Here is a 16,840-nt window from a genome sequence, read left to right as displayed (position 1 = left end):
CAGAATCCCGATGTACTCGTGTCCTGGGGGCAGGAGTGCTGCACGGCCCCTCCGGTTGATTAAAAAGGCTTTGTTAGACTCTAGATATTAATCACCTGCACTTGCTGGGAATGTCTCCCTCTGCGAGGGAGCGTTTGAGATTATTGCTTAATTAACAAGGTTTATAACAGCGCTAATGTGTCCTATTAAAAAAGTTATAAAAATTAACCAGAACTCAATGCTGTGGCTCATTTAGAAAACTCAAGGCACTCTGCAAAAGGTCATTTGGCCTTAATAAGGTTTAACTGTCATCCTGGAGCTTATCATTAAAGCAAGATCTCCTACAGCTCTTCTGCTTTCAATGTTCTAAAACGGTGTCGTATTCACCTGTCTTGCTGCCGTCCCGCAAGGAATGACCTTGAAATCAAAGAGACGAGAAAATCCTCGTGAGCATCAAGGATTGCCATTTTGTAGGCAAGTGAGACTAAATGTGGTAGAAATCAAATTAACACACACAATCTCAATCCAAAGGAGCTTGCGTGGCAAGGGCCGTCCGATGCGGTCTCGAGGAGCTCAAATAATTAGGCTAAAACGGTGAATGTGCGGTGGGATAGGAGACCGACTTCAAACCTGTCTAGTGGTAATTGTCTCCCGGGCCCCGTGGGAGCTGGTTATAGTTAAAGAAAGAACCAACGTTGTGTTGTGGACCCTCTGGAGACAAGGAGGTCTGAAAGCCTCCTTCTGGCCCACTCTGACCTAACCAGATGGAAGGCCTTGGGCAAGTCACCTCCCTCCCCACTCACTTGCAGTGCAAGCACTTCTGGGCTGAGCGGTTGCCGCTGGAGCAGGCCCCTGGGAGGCAGAGATACAGTGGGAAGAGAACAGAAGTGGGCACGATGGGCTCTGGGACACACACCAAAGTGTCCACCGCCCTGAGAGGCCATGGAAGGCTTCCTGCAGGCAGGTTGTCTGAGCAGGTCTGGGTGGTTGGTGGCAGCCAGGCAGGCAAAGCAGTGAGGGGACGGGTGGCCCAGGCACAGGAACCACGTACAGACTCCCTGACGAGGCAGCCAGGCTTGTTCAGGGGGGACCGCAGTTACCAGGGCAAGAGCTCTACGGGTGTACGGCTGGGGAACAGCTGGGCGCTGGCTGGGCCAGGTCACAAAGGTGCTTCCGTGACATGTTAAGAAGCTTAACTTTTAATAACGGGCGCCACGCCTGGCTGTGACGGGGTGGTGCTAACAGGATCGTGTCTGCTTTCTGGTTACATAATGGACAGGGAGGAGTCTGGAAGCTGCTGGAGCAGCATGGGGGAGACACAGGGCTGTGAGGGGTGCAGTGGGGCAGGGGGGCAGGGGGCAGTTAAGGTACCTGGGGGCACAACACACAGAATGAGGTGGGGGAGGACTCGAGCGTGATGCATCTCTGGTGCCCTTCACCAAGACGGGGAATACGGAAGGGGCGGGAGGCCCCCCCCGATGTTCAGCTCGGGAACTCAGAAGTGTGGATGGAGCCAAAGACAGATTTGGGAACATCACTCACTGATTTGGCAGATGTTTTCTGAGCACTCACTACCTGCTAGGCCTGAACAGGATGCTCAGGAGCATACATTCTAAGGGGCACGGGGCTGGGGAGACAATTACCCAGGTTAAGGAACAGACGAGAAATGCTTCGCAGACTTTCTGGGGGATGCTGACGTGACAGAGAGCAGAGGGAAGGCTACGGTGGGTGGGCTGCTGGGACGCCGCTCTGGATGGCCAGGAGGACGCAGGACGTGCGGGGCAGGCGGAGGCCACCGCTGATGGTGGGAATGGGAAGGAAGAGGAAGAGGCCCCTGTGGCTAGAGCACAGTGGGGAACGGGATGCGTGGCGTGAGGGGAGGGCAGAGGGGTCCCCAGAGGCCGGGTCCGCAGCCGTGAGCCAGGACAGGAGTGCGGACTTCAGCCCGGCCGTGGGCACACAGAGAGGGCCAGGGGCCCGGGGGGAAGTGGCGGGGGGAGGCCTTGGGGAGTGAGAGAGAGGGCACCCTGGGGACAGAGGCGGCCAGCAGAAGAGCAGCCCACAGAAGGGACGAGAAGCCAGGGAAGCAGGAGGAATCGAGCTCGAGGATGGTCCCTCAGTAGAGGAGGAGTGGTCCCATCACACAGCCTGGGGAGGAGGTGCCCGATTTGGTAAGGAGGGAGTCCATGGGACACTCGGCAGGAGCAGACCGAGTAGAGGGCTGGGGGTGGACACCAGACAGCAGGGGCACTGAACACATAAGAAACCCGGACATGAAAAGGCCAAAGGAGACACGGCAGCAGGTGGGAGGTAGGTACAAGCGGCCTCGAGAGAGAGACGAGCCCCTGGAAGGAAGCAGGAGCGCGGGAGCATGCCTGCAGGTACTGAGGAGGCCAGGAGGGCTGGGACCCAGAAGGAGACAATGGGCAGTCCCAAAGAAGACAGCAACTCTTGTTTGGGGCCGTGAGGCAGAAGAACGGAGGGGACAGATAAGTCCAGTGAGGCCTGCAGCTCAGAGCTGCACAAGTCCTTTTCTCTTTAGCGAGGAAGAGGCAAGGCCATCTTTTGAGAAGGAAGGAGATGTGGGCCATCCTGTCAGGAAAAGCAGAGGTTTAAAAAGGGCGTGGGAAAGAGAGGAGCGGGTCAGTGGGGAAAGCCGGGGGGCTGGCAGGTGGGGCTGAAGACCGTGAGCCTGGGATGCCCCCATGCCGCTTGGCTCCGGGGTTCTGTAGCACCGGGGGCTCCTCGGCTGCATGGGATGTCATCTGAACGGGGTTTAAGGAACATTCGAAATGTGTGTGTGGCCCACCGGGCAGCAGGACGAGGACTGCGATCCCGGCCTTACGGATGGAGACACCGGGCATCCGCTCGATACCCACGGCGCACAAGGCTCGGGGAAACAGAGGTGAAGGCTGTATGGACCAGGGTGGGCTCCACGCGACCCCGAAGCCACCCCAGGCTCCACCGCAGGCTCTGGAGACCTGGCTATTTCCACCTGCCATCAGCCCACCCCGGGAGTGGGCAGGGGGAGCCCCAAAGCTGAAGAGAAAGACGGGGAGCTTCGATGATGTGATCATCAGAGTCACGATGGCTCTGCGGGGGCAGCGCGTGGTGGCAGAGAACATCTCCTCTGGTAGCTGGAACGTCACCATTCCCAAGCTGTAACCCTAGGCAGCCCTTTCAGCTGTGTGAAGAGGCAAGCTTCCACTGAGGAAACTAAGACACAGCGGGGACGCAATTTGCAAGAAATCACCCCAAGAGCCAGCCAGTCGGGGATGAGCTTGCCACTCTCGTGTTCCGTTTGTTCAGATTTCACGTACTGAGCTCCTACTGTGTGCCAGGCCCTGTGCCAGGCAGCGAGGATGTGGAGCGGAATCAGGGAAGGTCAGGCTGGTGCCTGAGGCCGACACACGGCAGGTGATCTTACAGCAGGCACGGCCAGGGGCCGGCCGGTCACTGGCAGGCACCTATCGGGCGGGGCGGGGCTGCCTCCCCGGGAGGGCCGCTCTCTCAGGGCGACCTCCCGACTCAGGACCCACCGTTCCAGACAGCAGCCAACTAAAGGTTACCTGACTGTCTAAAGATACCTGGCTGCCTACGTCAGTAGTCATGAGGCAGGCAGGCAGCTGTGCTGCAGCACACCAGAGTCAGGGCGGCAACCCCAGGCTGGGCACTTAATCTCGCCAAGTCCTGCTACCCTGACCTCCCAAATATACCCTAAATCTGGCTGTTTTTCCCATGCCCACTGCTCTAACCTCAGCCCCTGGCACTGTCATCTCCAACTGAGCCCCTGCATGAGCCTCCCATTTGGTCACCCCACGATCTGTAGACCCCCCCTGTCCTTCTCCTGTGAGCAGATCCAAGCTGTTCACGTGGCCTTCAAGGCCCTCAAGACCCGCTCTCGCCCACCTCCCGATCTCACTCTGCTCTCCCCCATGAGTCTGGGGCTGTCCGGAGCTTCCTCATCCCTTGAGCGCGCTGGCTTCTGCACCTGTTTATCGTCCCGTCGTAGCACCCCTCCCATCCACAGCCTGCCTCCTCCACTCCAGTCCCCAGCCCCTCCCAGCGGGCCTGCTCCAGCTGCTGCGGCTAACACAGCCCCCTGTCCTGCCATAACATGTGATGATGCTTCGTCAGCTTCATCCAAACCTGAAATTACCCGACATATTTGTTGTCTGCCCTGGAACCTGGCATGGGGCCTGCTCAAAATGTCCTTGTTGCTAGAGTCTACTTTCTTCACTGAAGCATGGCGGCTGGACACTTAGAGACTAGTGGTCAGGAGCACAGCTTCTGAGGCCCAGTGCGGTGACCCTCTGACCCTCTTTCCCAGGAATCCTTCCTTGATTCTCCAGCTGGGGGTCTCCTCCCCTCCTGAGACGTCCCTCAACATGTCATCAGTCCCCCTCTCATGCTAGCACCTAGAACTGTACTTGTGTCCACGTCTCATCTCCCTGTTAGACGTGAGCTCTTCTGGGAGGAGGTCCACACCCAGGGCCTGGCATGGGGAAGCCTCATGTTTGGGGAATTGAACCGGGTCCCGTACCGTCCTGAGAGTACAGGACAGCACCTCCGTCAGGGCTTCGGTTCTGCAGTGACCTACCTCTGACAATGCTTAGTTTGTGAGGCGAGAGGGGTGGCTTAGGGACCGCATCTTTCTTTTTTTTTGTGGCAACTCCTGTGACGCTTCTGTTCTTCAGAACATCTGTTCCCCAAATCATGACTGCCAAGTTCTTTGTGTACTTGGAATCTCCTTGGGTTACTTGTAGCTGGTGCCATTTCTCCTCATCAACCCAAATCCCGCTTCCCAGATGGACCTGAAAGGGATAAGAACACAAGCACCTGTGTAGTCGGACAGGCTGGCAGTTGGAAACTTTTCTTGTCCTTTAAAAGTCATTGCTGCACAGCTATCAGGGATCCATTCCATAAATAGTACGTTAGCTTTATTTAAGGGAAATAATACTTATTTACTAAATACCTATCGCGCACCAGGGGTTATTTGAGTGCTTTATAGCCACTATCTCAAATCTTCATGGCAACCCTGGAAGGAAGGCGTTGAGATACGATTTTCATTTCAGATGGAAAAACTAAAAACTGAGTTGAGAAAGGTGACGCCAGTTGCCAAGTCACTCGATGATTAAGTTGTAGGGCTGGGAACCTAAGCTGCACTCATGTTGTAACGAGGCCACTCAGAGCCTGACCATACCTCAGGAACACATAGGTTCACTTCTTTCTCTCCTACACTTTAGAAAGACTTCTCTCCCTGTAACGTGAACATGCTGGGACAGTGGCTTTCAGCAGTGGCACGCACAGGGGTCATCTAGGGCTCTAAAAATCTCTTATGCCAGGGCCCCATTCCCAGGGATTCTGATTTATTACTGTGGGTCGGCCTAGGTACCAGGATGGTTGGAAGTTCCCTAAGTAGCTCCAGTGTACAGCGAAGTCTGAAAACCACTGCCCGCTGGAGTGGGGCAGGCGGCTGCCAGGCTCTGCCATTCATCAGAGTGTGTTTGTGCAAGTCCTTCCCCGCCTCTGGCTCCGGCTTCCTGTGAACTGAACCGGGAACAGGGGATTTCACCTCTGAGTTCCTTCTGGCTCAGAACACCTATGACTTTAACAGATTAAACACAGCCACAGCATCCCCAGTCTGATTCTGATGGCACACGTAATAGAATATAATCTAACGCTCGTTATAAGGGAAGCACTCAGAGAGTTTCAGGGCAGCATCAGTAAATGTCAAAGACTCAGAATGATCTAGCAATAAACTACAGGTTTTCAAATTGTTTCTCTTTTCTGGCTCTTTTAACAACTCAAAACCCTTTGCTAATATTATCGTTAAAAAATAGTTTTGATTTTGACATTGCCATTTATGTTGTGTTTCTAGTGAGTCTATGGAGGGTGCAAATGGCCTCTGAGGGGAAGGAGAGGAGGAAGCTGATATTGAGCTAGACTTTCTAAGGGTCATGACGGGGCTCTGCCAAAAGTCCTTGTCTTCAGAAGGATGTGTGGGTCATCCACCTCTTGTGGTCAGGAGACCTCCCTGGAGAGGTCTTGGTCTGAGAGACCGCGCACACCCCAAACTGATGGCAGATAGGCAAGAACTATTGTTCAAAGATGACTGGATCTTTCTACGGAAGACTGGCTTGGAAAAGAAGGTGGACACACACAGCCGGGAAGACAGGTCAGTCAGCAACACTTCCTCCTTCACCAATTACTGAGGTTTTTCAATCATCAGAAAACAAAAACAAAACAACCCGGAACACAGCCCACCCATGACTGCCAGTAAGTAACAAGCCTCCTGGCCTCATTTGCCTTTGCTTCCTTTTACTCGCAAGATCACTCAGATCTCTGCAGGCCTGATATCAGATAACCAGATCCACGTGGTCTTCCTGTGCTGCCTGCTTCAGTCCTGCAAATCTGCTCGTGTGGCTCGGGAAGATAAGCAGCCCTGGAAGTGGGATGTGCTGCCCGGGGCCAGCTGGGCAACACGGATCCAAGGTCAAGTCTGGCCTTTCCTCCGCAGTCTCAACTGCAGGTGGGCAGTCTGTGTGCCAGACGAGGCATGCCGGGGACAAGTTTCCTGCTGCTCCCTGCTGGGCCCCAAGTCACCTCCCTTGATGACACTCTGCAGCTGCCCTCACAAGCTTCCTGAGACGGGGAAGAAGCAGGGAATTTGAATTAGATCAAACTCAGAATCAGAAAACCTCAGAGATGGAAGACAGCTCCAGTTTCTCAAAGATCTCTGCTCTTTTCTACCCTGGGCCTTGCTTTCCTATAGTCTTTTAATTTACTATTCTGAAAAGAGAGATGACAGTCACTTTGGCCAATGTTCTATTAGATAAGGGGGGCAGTATTATTTTTTGAGTACCTGTAGCGAGCCAGGTATAGTAATCTCAATTTATTTAATCCTTATAACAACCTTAAGAGATGGAAATAGGTAGAAGTTATTATTCCCACTTTACAGATGTGAATAAAGATTCGGAAGGACAAAATTACCTTTCCTAAGACACACTAGCAGTAAATTTTGGAATCAAGATTCAAACCCAAATCTGTATGACCCCAGAGCCCATGTTCCCAGGCCTGCCTGCTGCTGCCAGGGCCATGGCCGTGGTGGGGACATAGCCTATCTACTGCATCAACATTCTACTGGGTTTCTTTTTGAGCCTTCCTCTGTACTGGCCCAGACACTTCCCGTGCTGGCCCCCACCGCGGGTCACTACTGCAGACAGGGTAACCAGGAGAAGCCACGGGCTGGCCTTCCCGCTCCAGTCCTTGCTCCCTCCAACCCACCCTAGAAACACTGCAGATTAGTTCCCCTAAACACGGCTTTCCTTCTTTGGCTACATGACGTCCATAGTTTTCAACTCTGTTTCTATGTGAACCTTCTGGAATCTTGAATGGCTCCCTATTTACTATCACATCAGTCCAATCTCCTCAGTCAGCTTTAGAAGCCGTCTAGAATCCTCTTTCCAGTCAACCTCCTAGCCTTTGTAGCCATTACGATGAAGCTCTCAAACTCCTACCCTTCCTTCTACTTTCAGTATGCGGTAACGGAAAGATGGGCGCTGGAGTCTCCAGCCCTGGGTGTGAATCCTGACCTTGCTACCTACGAGCTGGGGACCTTGGGCTAGTCACTTGACCTCTCCGAGATCACTTTCCTCAGGTGGAGAAGAGGCGAGACACCCCCGAATTCACAGAGCTGTTCAGAGGATTATGTGACATAACATGAATGAAATGTCAGGAGGGCAGCACACATTTAGTAACTGGTACTTCCTCTGCCTTCTCCTCCCACCCCCACCAGCCGTGGTGTCTCTGCTCAGGAACGAATGCCTTCTATGTCTTCTTAAGCCTGCTAATCTCTTGAGCCCCAGTCCCGAATCCAGGAAACACTCTTCAACTGCTCCAGGGCTAAGTTCTATCCCCCTCTGAATTTCTAGCCTACTGAGGGCCTTCACCACCTGACTCAGCCCTTCACGGTACATCTCCATGGGGACAGGTTGAGGCTTTGCCTCTTCTGTCCCCTTCAAACTGATCAGGACTAGTCTGAACACAAAGCAGTTAAGAAACTGATGGGCATATTTAATATGTTTTAATGGTACAGACTTTCAGTTCTGATGAGCTATGGTTCTTTAGAGAAGAAAATATTTTCTGACATGCACTTGAGTACAAATCAGAGCGCAGAAAGAAATGGCTCTGGGTAAGACCAATCACAGGTATATGCTGGGACAAGGGCTCCCGAGGTTATAGCCAAGCTCAGGGTCTCCGGGAGCAATGCCCAGCTTTCAGAGATGCAGCAGTATAGACTGGGAAAAACACCGGCCTGGAAACCTGCAGACCTGGCTTCCAGGTCCTCTCTGCCTGTCTCTAACGTACTCTCTAACGACAGAGGAGCCCCTGCTCTGGATGTGTTTCCCCATCTATGCCACGGATAAATTATTAGACTATTTAAACTTTAATGGTCTTTGCAGCTTTGTGATTCAATGAGTTTTTGAAATAAAGCATCCTAGACAAAGAAAAGCAATGAATTTTATCAGAATCAGAAAGTAACTTTCGCGGCAAGCCCTATTCACATAAACCATAGTTCGCTATTTGACCAAAATGTTAGCCTTATGTGTCAAGGGAGGTTATTAAAAATACGGCATCTGCTAGGATGGGACTTGATCAAAAAAACGGCTTTGTGAAATGTTTTATAGGACAAAGCTAGTTTCCTACTAGGAAATGGATCCTATTCTAATGCTTTAGGCTTTGCAGAGATTAAGGCTTTTGTTCATGCAGGCAGAGAAAAGAAAGGGTCAGAACCATAGCAGAGCCAAGAACAATGAGGATGTAGGGAATGCCGCTGCTCTGGGAGGCTGCCTGCATCTCTAGCCTGGCCGCTTCCTCTCCTCTCCCTTCATAAACATCTCTGCTGAACTACAAATTAGTTGTAAACAAAAGTCAGGTCAGTTTTATAGCAACATGTTGGCAACAACCAACGAAAAAAAAATTTCAATTTTAAGATTTGTTGTGCAACTCCTCTAAAAACATTAAATGAGGTTTGAGAGACCCATTTCCTGGAGATGGAAAAATGATATCTTTGCAAAAGAAGCCCCCATAATGCTCAGAAACTGTCAGTCATCAAAGGAAGAGAGAAATATATTTCTCTTGGAAGCTATCTTAAGAAAGTCTCTAGCCACTCTACAGTGTGGTCATCACTAAAAAGAAATCAACATAGAATAGTCCTTTCTTTTATCTCCGATGGAGGAAGATTCACCCAACTTAGATGTGCACTTGGAGTCATTCAAGGCCTATGGAGAGCGATAACCCATCCCACCTCGCCAAGATGGAAATCCTGAGGCCCAGAGAAGGGACAGGCCCCCCCAAGCAAGGCCCCACAGAAAGCACAGAGATAGAGCTCCGTGGGGCCCGCAGGCTCCGGGCTCCTCCTTCCACCCCGTCATGCCGCCTCTCCCCTGAAAAGCAGGCTTTTAAAGCCTGTTGGCTGGAGCAGGTCAAGACAGAACGGGCGATGGCCTGGCGCATCAGTTCTGCCTCTGCGGGGGAGGTAGCGCTCAGTGGGAGAGGAGGGAATGGCGGGATATCCAAGACAGCCCTCGAGACTAACACGTTTCATTTCCTCGGCTGACAATATTTGCTTTTTGTCTCCATTTGGCCAGTGCAGGGATGTAGCTGGAAGAACCCAAATAAAACCACCTTTCCTTTCTCATCAGCCCACTGGGGAACAATACTGGATAAACAGAGACCTTCTGAAGCACAAGGCAAGAAAAATAGACTGACACAGATGATTCTCTGGGGAGAATGAGAGGTGATGCCTGTAACGTACGCCACGGTGGCAGACACAGAACACTCACTACCACTGACCTTGACCAGTGCCTAGACAAAGGCCTCCAACAGCCTTCTCCCAAGATGAATCCATGTGGATGTCAGAAGGATGTCACAACAGTTACCTCCCTGCCCTGCTGCTGTATCAGGTGACTTTAAGGTTTTCCAAGGCTACTTCATCATTTTTTCACGCCTGTACCAATATAATTACTAATAGTCCTTAGATTTTCTTTCATGATTTTTTTCTAAGGGTCCTACAAGACAATCTGAGCAGATATATGTAGTCCTAGGACTGTGAGCTAACCACTGCTGAATATACAGCTCGGAAACAGCTGAGCAACAAGGAGCATGTCTCATTCACCAGCTTATCCTTGGGGTCTAGCATTGGGTTTAGAACATGTAGGTACGTCGTAAATAGCGAATGGATACGTATTGAGTTATCGGTCAATCAGAGGTTTCATATCTAGTACACCTTACAAATTTTATGTATCTGCTTTTATAGGAAGGTAGGACAAGTTTCATCAAACGGCCATGCTTTTTTTTTTTTTTTTTAAGATTTATTTTATTTATTTATGATAGTCACAGAGAGAGAGAGAGAGAGAGAGGCAGAGACACAGGCAGAGGGAGAAGCAGGCTCCATGCACCGGGAGCCCGACGTGGGATTCAATCCCGGGTCTCCAGGATTGTGCCCTGGGCCAAAGGCAGGCGCCAAACCGCTGCGCCACCCAGGGATCCCGGCCATGCTTTTTAAAATCTTTCTCACTACTAAGCTATTTTAAAATGTCAGTTGAGTTTTACAATTGCTTTGGCCCAGTATTTAAAAAAAACATGGAGGGGGGTCAGAAAAGAACAAGTCCCAGTACAGCTCCACTAGTTACAACACACGAATTCTGGAAATAGTTACTTAGGCCCGGGCCAGGAGGCCAGCCGGCCAAGCTGTGCCTCAGGAAGCTCCCACCACACTCTCCATCATTACTCTAGCTAACAAACACTCGCAGGGAATGGATAGTGAGCTTGAAACACTACCTTGCCATTGTCTAGGATATACTTGTCCATGACAGGTGCAGGAGCGGGGTAATAGGACGACGTATTTGCTTCCTCACTGAAAGTGCTCCGTAACTCCGGCTCGGGCTCGAGACATTCTGACTTTACTTTTTCCAAGTCAATGGCAGGACCTAGGCAGTTAAGAAAAGAGATCTGTCTAGAACTCCAAGGAAAATAAAAGGCAAATATTTTTAACTACGCATCTATCAGCACATAGTGGCACAAAATAAATATGCTGGCTTATTTTGTCCATTGGACTACACTTAAACCCAGGTTTGAAAATAAATGAGATATGTCACAAGGGAAAAGGAAGAAAACTGAAGACAAGAATGAACTAGGCTCTGTGAATGAGAAGCTGTCTTTGAGGGTGTCCTTGTCTGAATGGAAATGCAGGGGACTCAACTGTCTGCTCAGAAGAGAGGTCCTGTTAAGACCGGGGTGGGAGGGGTGGCCATCGCTGCGATATGCAAATTGCGCCTTTGCCAAAAGCACCCCCCACCCCCTGCAGCCTCCAGGGGAGCTGGCCACAGCCAGAGAAGGGAGGGTAGGAAAGCAGAAGGCTCCCCCTCCCTAAGACCTAGTATGGAGCTAGACAGGAACATTTCAACCAAGAAATTAAAATACAATACAGATTAAGCTTCTGATTGCCTGATCTAGCAGCTACCCTGATTTTTATTTTAATGCAATCAACACAAATTACTTGCAGTTTAAACAGTGAAAGGAAGCTGGATAAATGGTGGTGCTTTCTAAGGAGAATATTTTTTTTCTTCTCCATTAGCGTTTAAAAATGATGGACTATTTTTTAAAATCACCTATTGTGTCTTGATTACCAAAGGGCAGAGAAACAGGATGAAAATGAGTAAATAAGACTGAATGACTTGATTATCTTTTGCAGGAGAGCAACTCCACAGGCCAACGGAGAGCTCAGCACCCTGGAAATGCTCCCTCTGCAAACCTGTCAGAGGTCGTCCAGGATCAGGGATTGAGCGGCTGCTCTGCGGGTCCGGGGGCCGTGCCTCTACCTTAAGTAACTGATGCTTTTCATGGTCCCCCTTCCCTTATCCTAACCACGTGGATCACCTGGCACAGGGCTCTTTATACACCAAAGCCCTACCATCTAGTCGCAGTTCTATGTTCAGTTGCCACAGCCTAGACTTTGGCTGGTGGTTGAGAAGGTGCTGGGGATTTTGTTACTAAAATTCCTCATGACAGAGCTTCCTAGGACAAGACTATCGTCCCGAGCTGCTCACGGCTGCCATCTGCAAGACGGAGGCTGGGTGGTCTCCAAGGTTGCAAGCGTGGGCCCCGTACGAAGCAGAATGCCACGTGGCTGGGAGCAGGAGGGCCGGATGCAGAAGCGCGGCCCATCCCGGGAGGGCAAGGCCAGGTGTGCGCCTGCTCTGCTGTGTCGTAGTGTGGCCGCGGGTGAGTGACCTGGAGATGCAGGAGCTGGCAGAGAAGGGCAGGTGGCATCCTGGTTGCCCCGCTGGCATCCGCTGACGCTGAGTGAGCTAGGCAAGCGCCGGGCCCGGGCCTTGCTCTTCCCGTCGTCCCCAGCGCCCGGCACGAGGAGCTATTCTCTGAATGTTTGCTACATGAACACAGGAAGGACAACAATGAATGAAGGCTCCGACTTCAGAAGCAGATGCCGAAGGTTCTCCTCTCTGTGAGATCTCAGGTTGACTCGGAGACACAAACTCAAGTGGAGCATTTGGTGTTTCCTTAGGCCAGGGGGGAGGTCATTCCTCGGCTTCCCCGGAGGGCGCGGCGTCTGAAGGGTCTTCCTGCTCTGAGTCCAGCAACAGGAGAAGGCGCTGGGCTGAGAGGATGGGGTCCCTGTGGCACTGGCTCGCAGGTCATCTCTGGCAGGACCGTGTCCTTCCCCCAAAGCCTCGTTTCCTTCTGTGCGAAGATGGTGGACGAGAGAAGGACTCCAGTTCGGCCCTGACTTCGGCCCGGTTCTCTCCCAGCCGTGTCCACGATGGCGGCCAATGAGATCTCCTTACGGCCGCGTCCTTCCTTGCTTAGCGCCTTCCTTCCTAACTACCGTCAAGATGAGGTCATACATCGGAGCCTCCTTCAGGCGCAGAACACCTGCCTCCTCTGCACTCACCGCGGCCCAGGGCCCCCTGTGCTGCTTGTCACAGGCCTCCGTGCCTCTAGACGTGCTCCTGTCTCAGCCTGGCACAACGCCACCTCATCTGCCTGCCAAGAATGGAGCTTAGGTGTCTCCTCTGTGAGACCTCGCTCTGATCACGACTGGGTGGGGCTCGGGGTGTCTCTGTTTTGTAAATACTTCTAGAAAATTCTGTCTGCAATCATCTGCCAATCTGTGTCTATTGTCCACATTAGATTGTGAAGCTCTTTGGGGGCAAAATTTTACTGTCTTTGCAGTCTTGGCACCCTCCACACAGTGCCTGGTACACTGCAGGATCTCGGCAAATTCTCTGTGACGTGAGGGGAGAGAGTTGTGGGGGAGGAGGGGACTTAAGCAGGCTGGGGCAAAGGTTCTGAAATAAAGCCCTGCTGCTGAGTTGACGTGCTCTGGGGTGCAGGCTGGGGTGGGTGGGAGCCGTTTTTAAACTTCTGTGACCTTTTTGGCAGCCCGTGAAATAGAAATTGGGGTTGTCAAACAAATCAGAAACAGCTAGCCAGGACAGGTGATTCCGATGGCTACACAGGGACACATAAGGGACATCAGGGGTGAAGGCTGAGAGTCAAATGCTTCTCTGGCTCCACCCGCTGCTGCCCCCCACCCCCCAGTCAGACTCCACTCCAAAGTGCAGCCTGGCCCCCTCCACACAAACACCACCCCTTCCGGCTCCCCAGTCTGGGCCTGCGCTGTTCCTACCGTCAGACCACTCCACCCCACAGACGTCCACCCAGCCAAACTTCACCAGGCAACTCAAGGCCTGACTCAAAATGCCACCTCTTCCATGAAGTGGCTCCATCTCTTCAAAAGGAGGGAGTCATTGTCTCCACCCCTTGGCTTAGAATTTGGAGTCAGACATTGGGGTTTAAATCCTGGATGTGCCACTGCCTGTTTAGGTGAACTGTGAGCTCCCTCAGGTGGGGAGCTCTGCGCCCACCCCCCGGGCTCAGACCCCCACAACGAGCAGCCGCACTCAACTCTTTCTATGCCTGTCTCCCCCACTTGTTCCCCACTGGACAGGGAGGCCCGAGGGCAGGCAGGGACTGTGTCCTTTTAGTTCAGAGACCAGGGCTCAGCACAGTGCCTGGTTCACATTCTACCCTCAACAGCTAATTTCCACATTAATAATTACTTAACCTTTCTGACCCTGTTGGCTCACCTGAAGGAAGGAGCCACAATGGAGGCCTGGCAAGACTGAAGATGAGTTGACCATATATATGAAATGACCACTGCAGCGTCTGGCGCCGAGTGGGCCCTCAGGACACGATGCTCGCCGCCCACCCACCCCCCCATTATCCCTGGCTGCTTCCGTTAGTCACTGCTAAACCGTGGCTTCGGTGGACACAGAGCCGTCCTGGCACCCCTGGCACAGCCCTGGGCTTGGGCTGTCTCCTCCGGGACTACTGTATAGGGGTCTGGTGGCCTTCAAGGAAAACTGTTCCCCACCGCCCTCGGCAGCACCCAAGGCTGCTCTCTGCGACTCCCCCTTCTTCAGCACCGTATACAGAAGGTGCTTGGCTCCTCGGCCTCAGCAAGGATGGCAGGCCAGCCGAAGGCACACGTCCTGGGAGGCATTCCTCAGGGGACCGGGTGTGAATCAGAGCTGCATGACCTTACACGAGTCACCTCACCTCTCCGTGCCTCGGCTTCTCCTACCTGCAAAGTGGGGGGTCGAAAATGCCTCTGGAAGAGCCCAGCACTGAGGTGGCACAAAACAGAGGCTCCCCGAATGGCAGATGAATGAAGGAATGAATCGATCAGTAAAAGGGGGTGTTTAGTATTACAGAATCCGAAAGAAAAGGAACAAAAAGAGCATGTGATTTCTTTGGGGAGAAGAGGGAGGGCCTCTAGCGTGTTTAATTTAAGGGAAGGGGGAGAAAAACATTTCATTGCAAATTTTAGTCGGCTCTACTACCCGATGTTGGCAATTTACATCTCATTACAACAAATGCCTCAGATTGCTGTTTTGCTTTTAAAAATTTCTGAGGCATTGTTCTCCTTCAAACACATGTGACCAAATTAGCCACAATAATAAGCACTTGCGCTAAGAGACAGCATTGTACGATCTGGTGCAGATATTTTAAGTAACAAAGGAACTTTTTTTCACTTTGTGGGAAGAGTAGGAATTTTTTTTTAAAAAAAGCCTTTTGATCCACTTTGGGTTTATTCTGGGGAAAATACACCTTCCATGGAGAGAAACCTCTCAGCTGGGTAAAGGAAGCTTTTAAAAAAGTATAAAAGGTAGTACTTGTCTTTTCATTCAGTCATTCAGGAACCCATCCAGCACACAATCCCTGCTGGCATCCCAAGATCGAGGCCCTGGGAGGCACTGGGGTTCCCAAGAAAATACAGTTTGTCCCAGTTCTGCAGGAGTGGAGACTTTTACCTGTGAAACTCCATTGCTTTGCATACAAATAGCTGTGATTTGATAGAGAAGCACTGGATTTATTCAGCAAACTTGGTGGAAGAACAGGTTCTGTTATTTATTTTACCTTTTAAGCCCCATGGGTCTCTTCCATAAAATGGGAATCACGGCACAGAGTAAGGGGCTTGATAAATGTTTGTTGGCACAACAAATAAACAAAATTATATCATTCCTCTGTTTCTGTCTGGCACAAGTTAGACTACTGCTGTTCTTCCTGAAGACCTTTCTAAAATGAGTTAATGCTTGGGTGACTTCCAGGAGGTTCAGAAGTCACCTGTTTCTTCAAAATCTATGTCTTTGTTTGAACACGAAATACCATTTCTGACTTCGGCTGAAACGGAAAGGCTAATAATATCAGGTTTTTCTTAAAAAGTACTAAATCATTCCATTTGCTCCTGTCAGTGAATAGGAAGTTTCTCTGCTACAGGTGTAATTCAATTTATTCCTAAATGCAGAGTGGATCAAGTAAAAATTCTTACTTGCATTCGGAACCCCTCCTGTGGCACAGAGGCCACTGGATAGGGTAGAAGAACAAGGATTCCACTCTGTTTGAAAAGACCCAAACGTAGGAATAGCAAGATAACAAAGAAGGGGGTACGCAAGAGCCTTGGAAAGAGGCAGGGGAGACGCCCCGAGCCAGGCAGGCGGATCCCCATTGTGGACCCCATCATTCCTTCTCAAATGGCATCAGCCACTTTCAGGGCTATTGTCACTATGCATCTGCTTCTTAGCCCCATTATGCCTCCAGTGAGGGCGGGGACATTCCTACAGTGAGAATCTGCTAAGCGTCTACTAAGTGCCAGTTCTGGGCTAGATGGCCCTGAGTGGCTCACAGCCCAGCAGGGACAAAAGACCTGCAACAGATCACCACCCCACGTGGTTGACAAGGGTCAGGATAAAGACTTGGGAACAAAGGCAAAGGAGGGATGCTGTACCTGGAAGAGACTAGGAAGGCTTCAGAAGGATAGTCACACACTTCCGCACGGCGGTACGGAGGACGGATGGGCAGGAGCTCACTGGGAGTGAAGGACTGGGGTGGGGAGTCACTCTCATACCGTGAAGGCACGTGGCACGTAGTCAAGGCTCTGTGACCGGCCAGGAAGCCGGCGGTGTGATGCTCTACAAGGGTCTGGGGAGAGGTCACTACTGATTCCGTGACTTTGAGGGGGCTGCAGTGAGGATGTCTGGTGGAGAAGGTGGAGGGGTGGTCAGGCAGGGGATGGGATCAGAGGAAGCAGTGGCTCTTTGGGTCCTCCCTGCCACTCCCCCCCCTTTTTTCCAGCACCTTCCATGACCACGGGCTGGAGCAGGCTTTGCTGGGCACAGGCAGGAAAAGCCAGTATAGCCTGAGGTACCAGATTGGGCAAGTCCTTGCAGCTCAGCTGGATGCCCCACAGTGGGGTCCCCTCCTCAGGGGTCAG

General features: G+C 51.7%; 1 protein-coding gene across 18 annotated transcripts in view; it reads right to left on the bottom strand.

Moving 5' to 3' along the window:
• Positions 1–16,840, bottom strand: part of AGBL4 (ATP/GTP binding protein like 4) — a 1,422,311-nt gene that overhangs the window by 193,580 nt on the left and 1,211,891 nt on the right. For 2 of the 18 annotated variants that reach the window (XM_038558097.1, XM_038558103.1), the window contains 2 exons: positions 10,825–10,973; positions 4,580–4,793 (listed from right to left, as the gene is read on the bottom strand). The exons of 15 other annotated variants lie outside the window; for them this stretch is intronic. In XM_038558097.1, coding sequence (XP_038414025.1) covers positions 4,580–4,793; positions 10,825–10,973 — 363 coding nt within the window. Of the gene's footprint in view, positions 1–366; positions 397–4,579; positions 4,794–10,824; positions 10,974–16,840 lie in introns of all 18 variants that reach the window. One more of the 18 variants, XM_038558096.1, reaches the window with a different exon arrangement.

This window comes from Canis lupus, chromosome 15 (assembly GCF_011100685.1).
Source record: "Canis lupus familiaris isolate Mischka breed German Shepherd chromosome 15, alternate assembly UU_Cfam_GSD_1.0, whole genome shotgun sequence".
Taxonomy (NCBI): Eukaryota; Metazoa; Chordata; class Mammalia; order Carnivora; family Canidae; genus Canis; species Canis lupus.
Note: the sequence above shows the minus strand (reverse complement) of the source record. Positions and strands in the feature narration are given on the sequence as shown.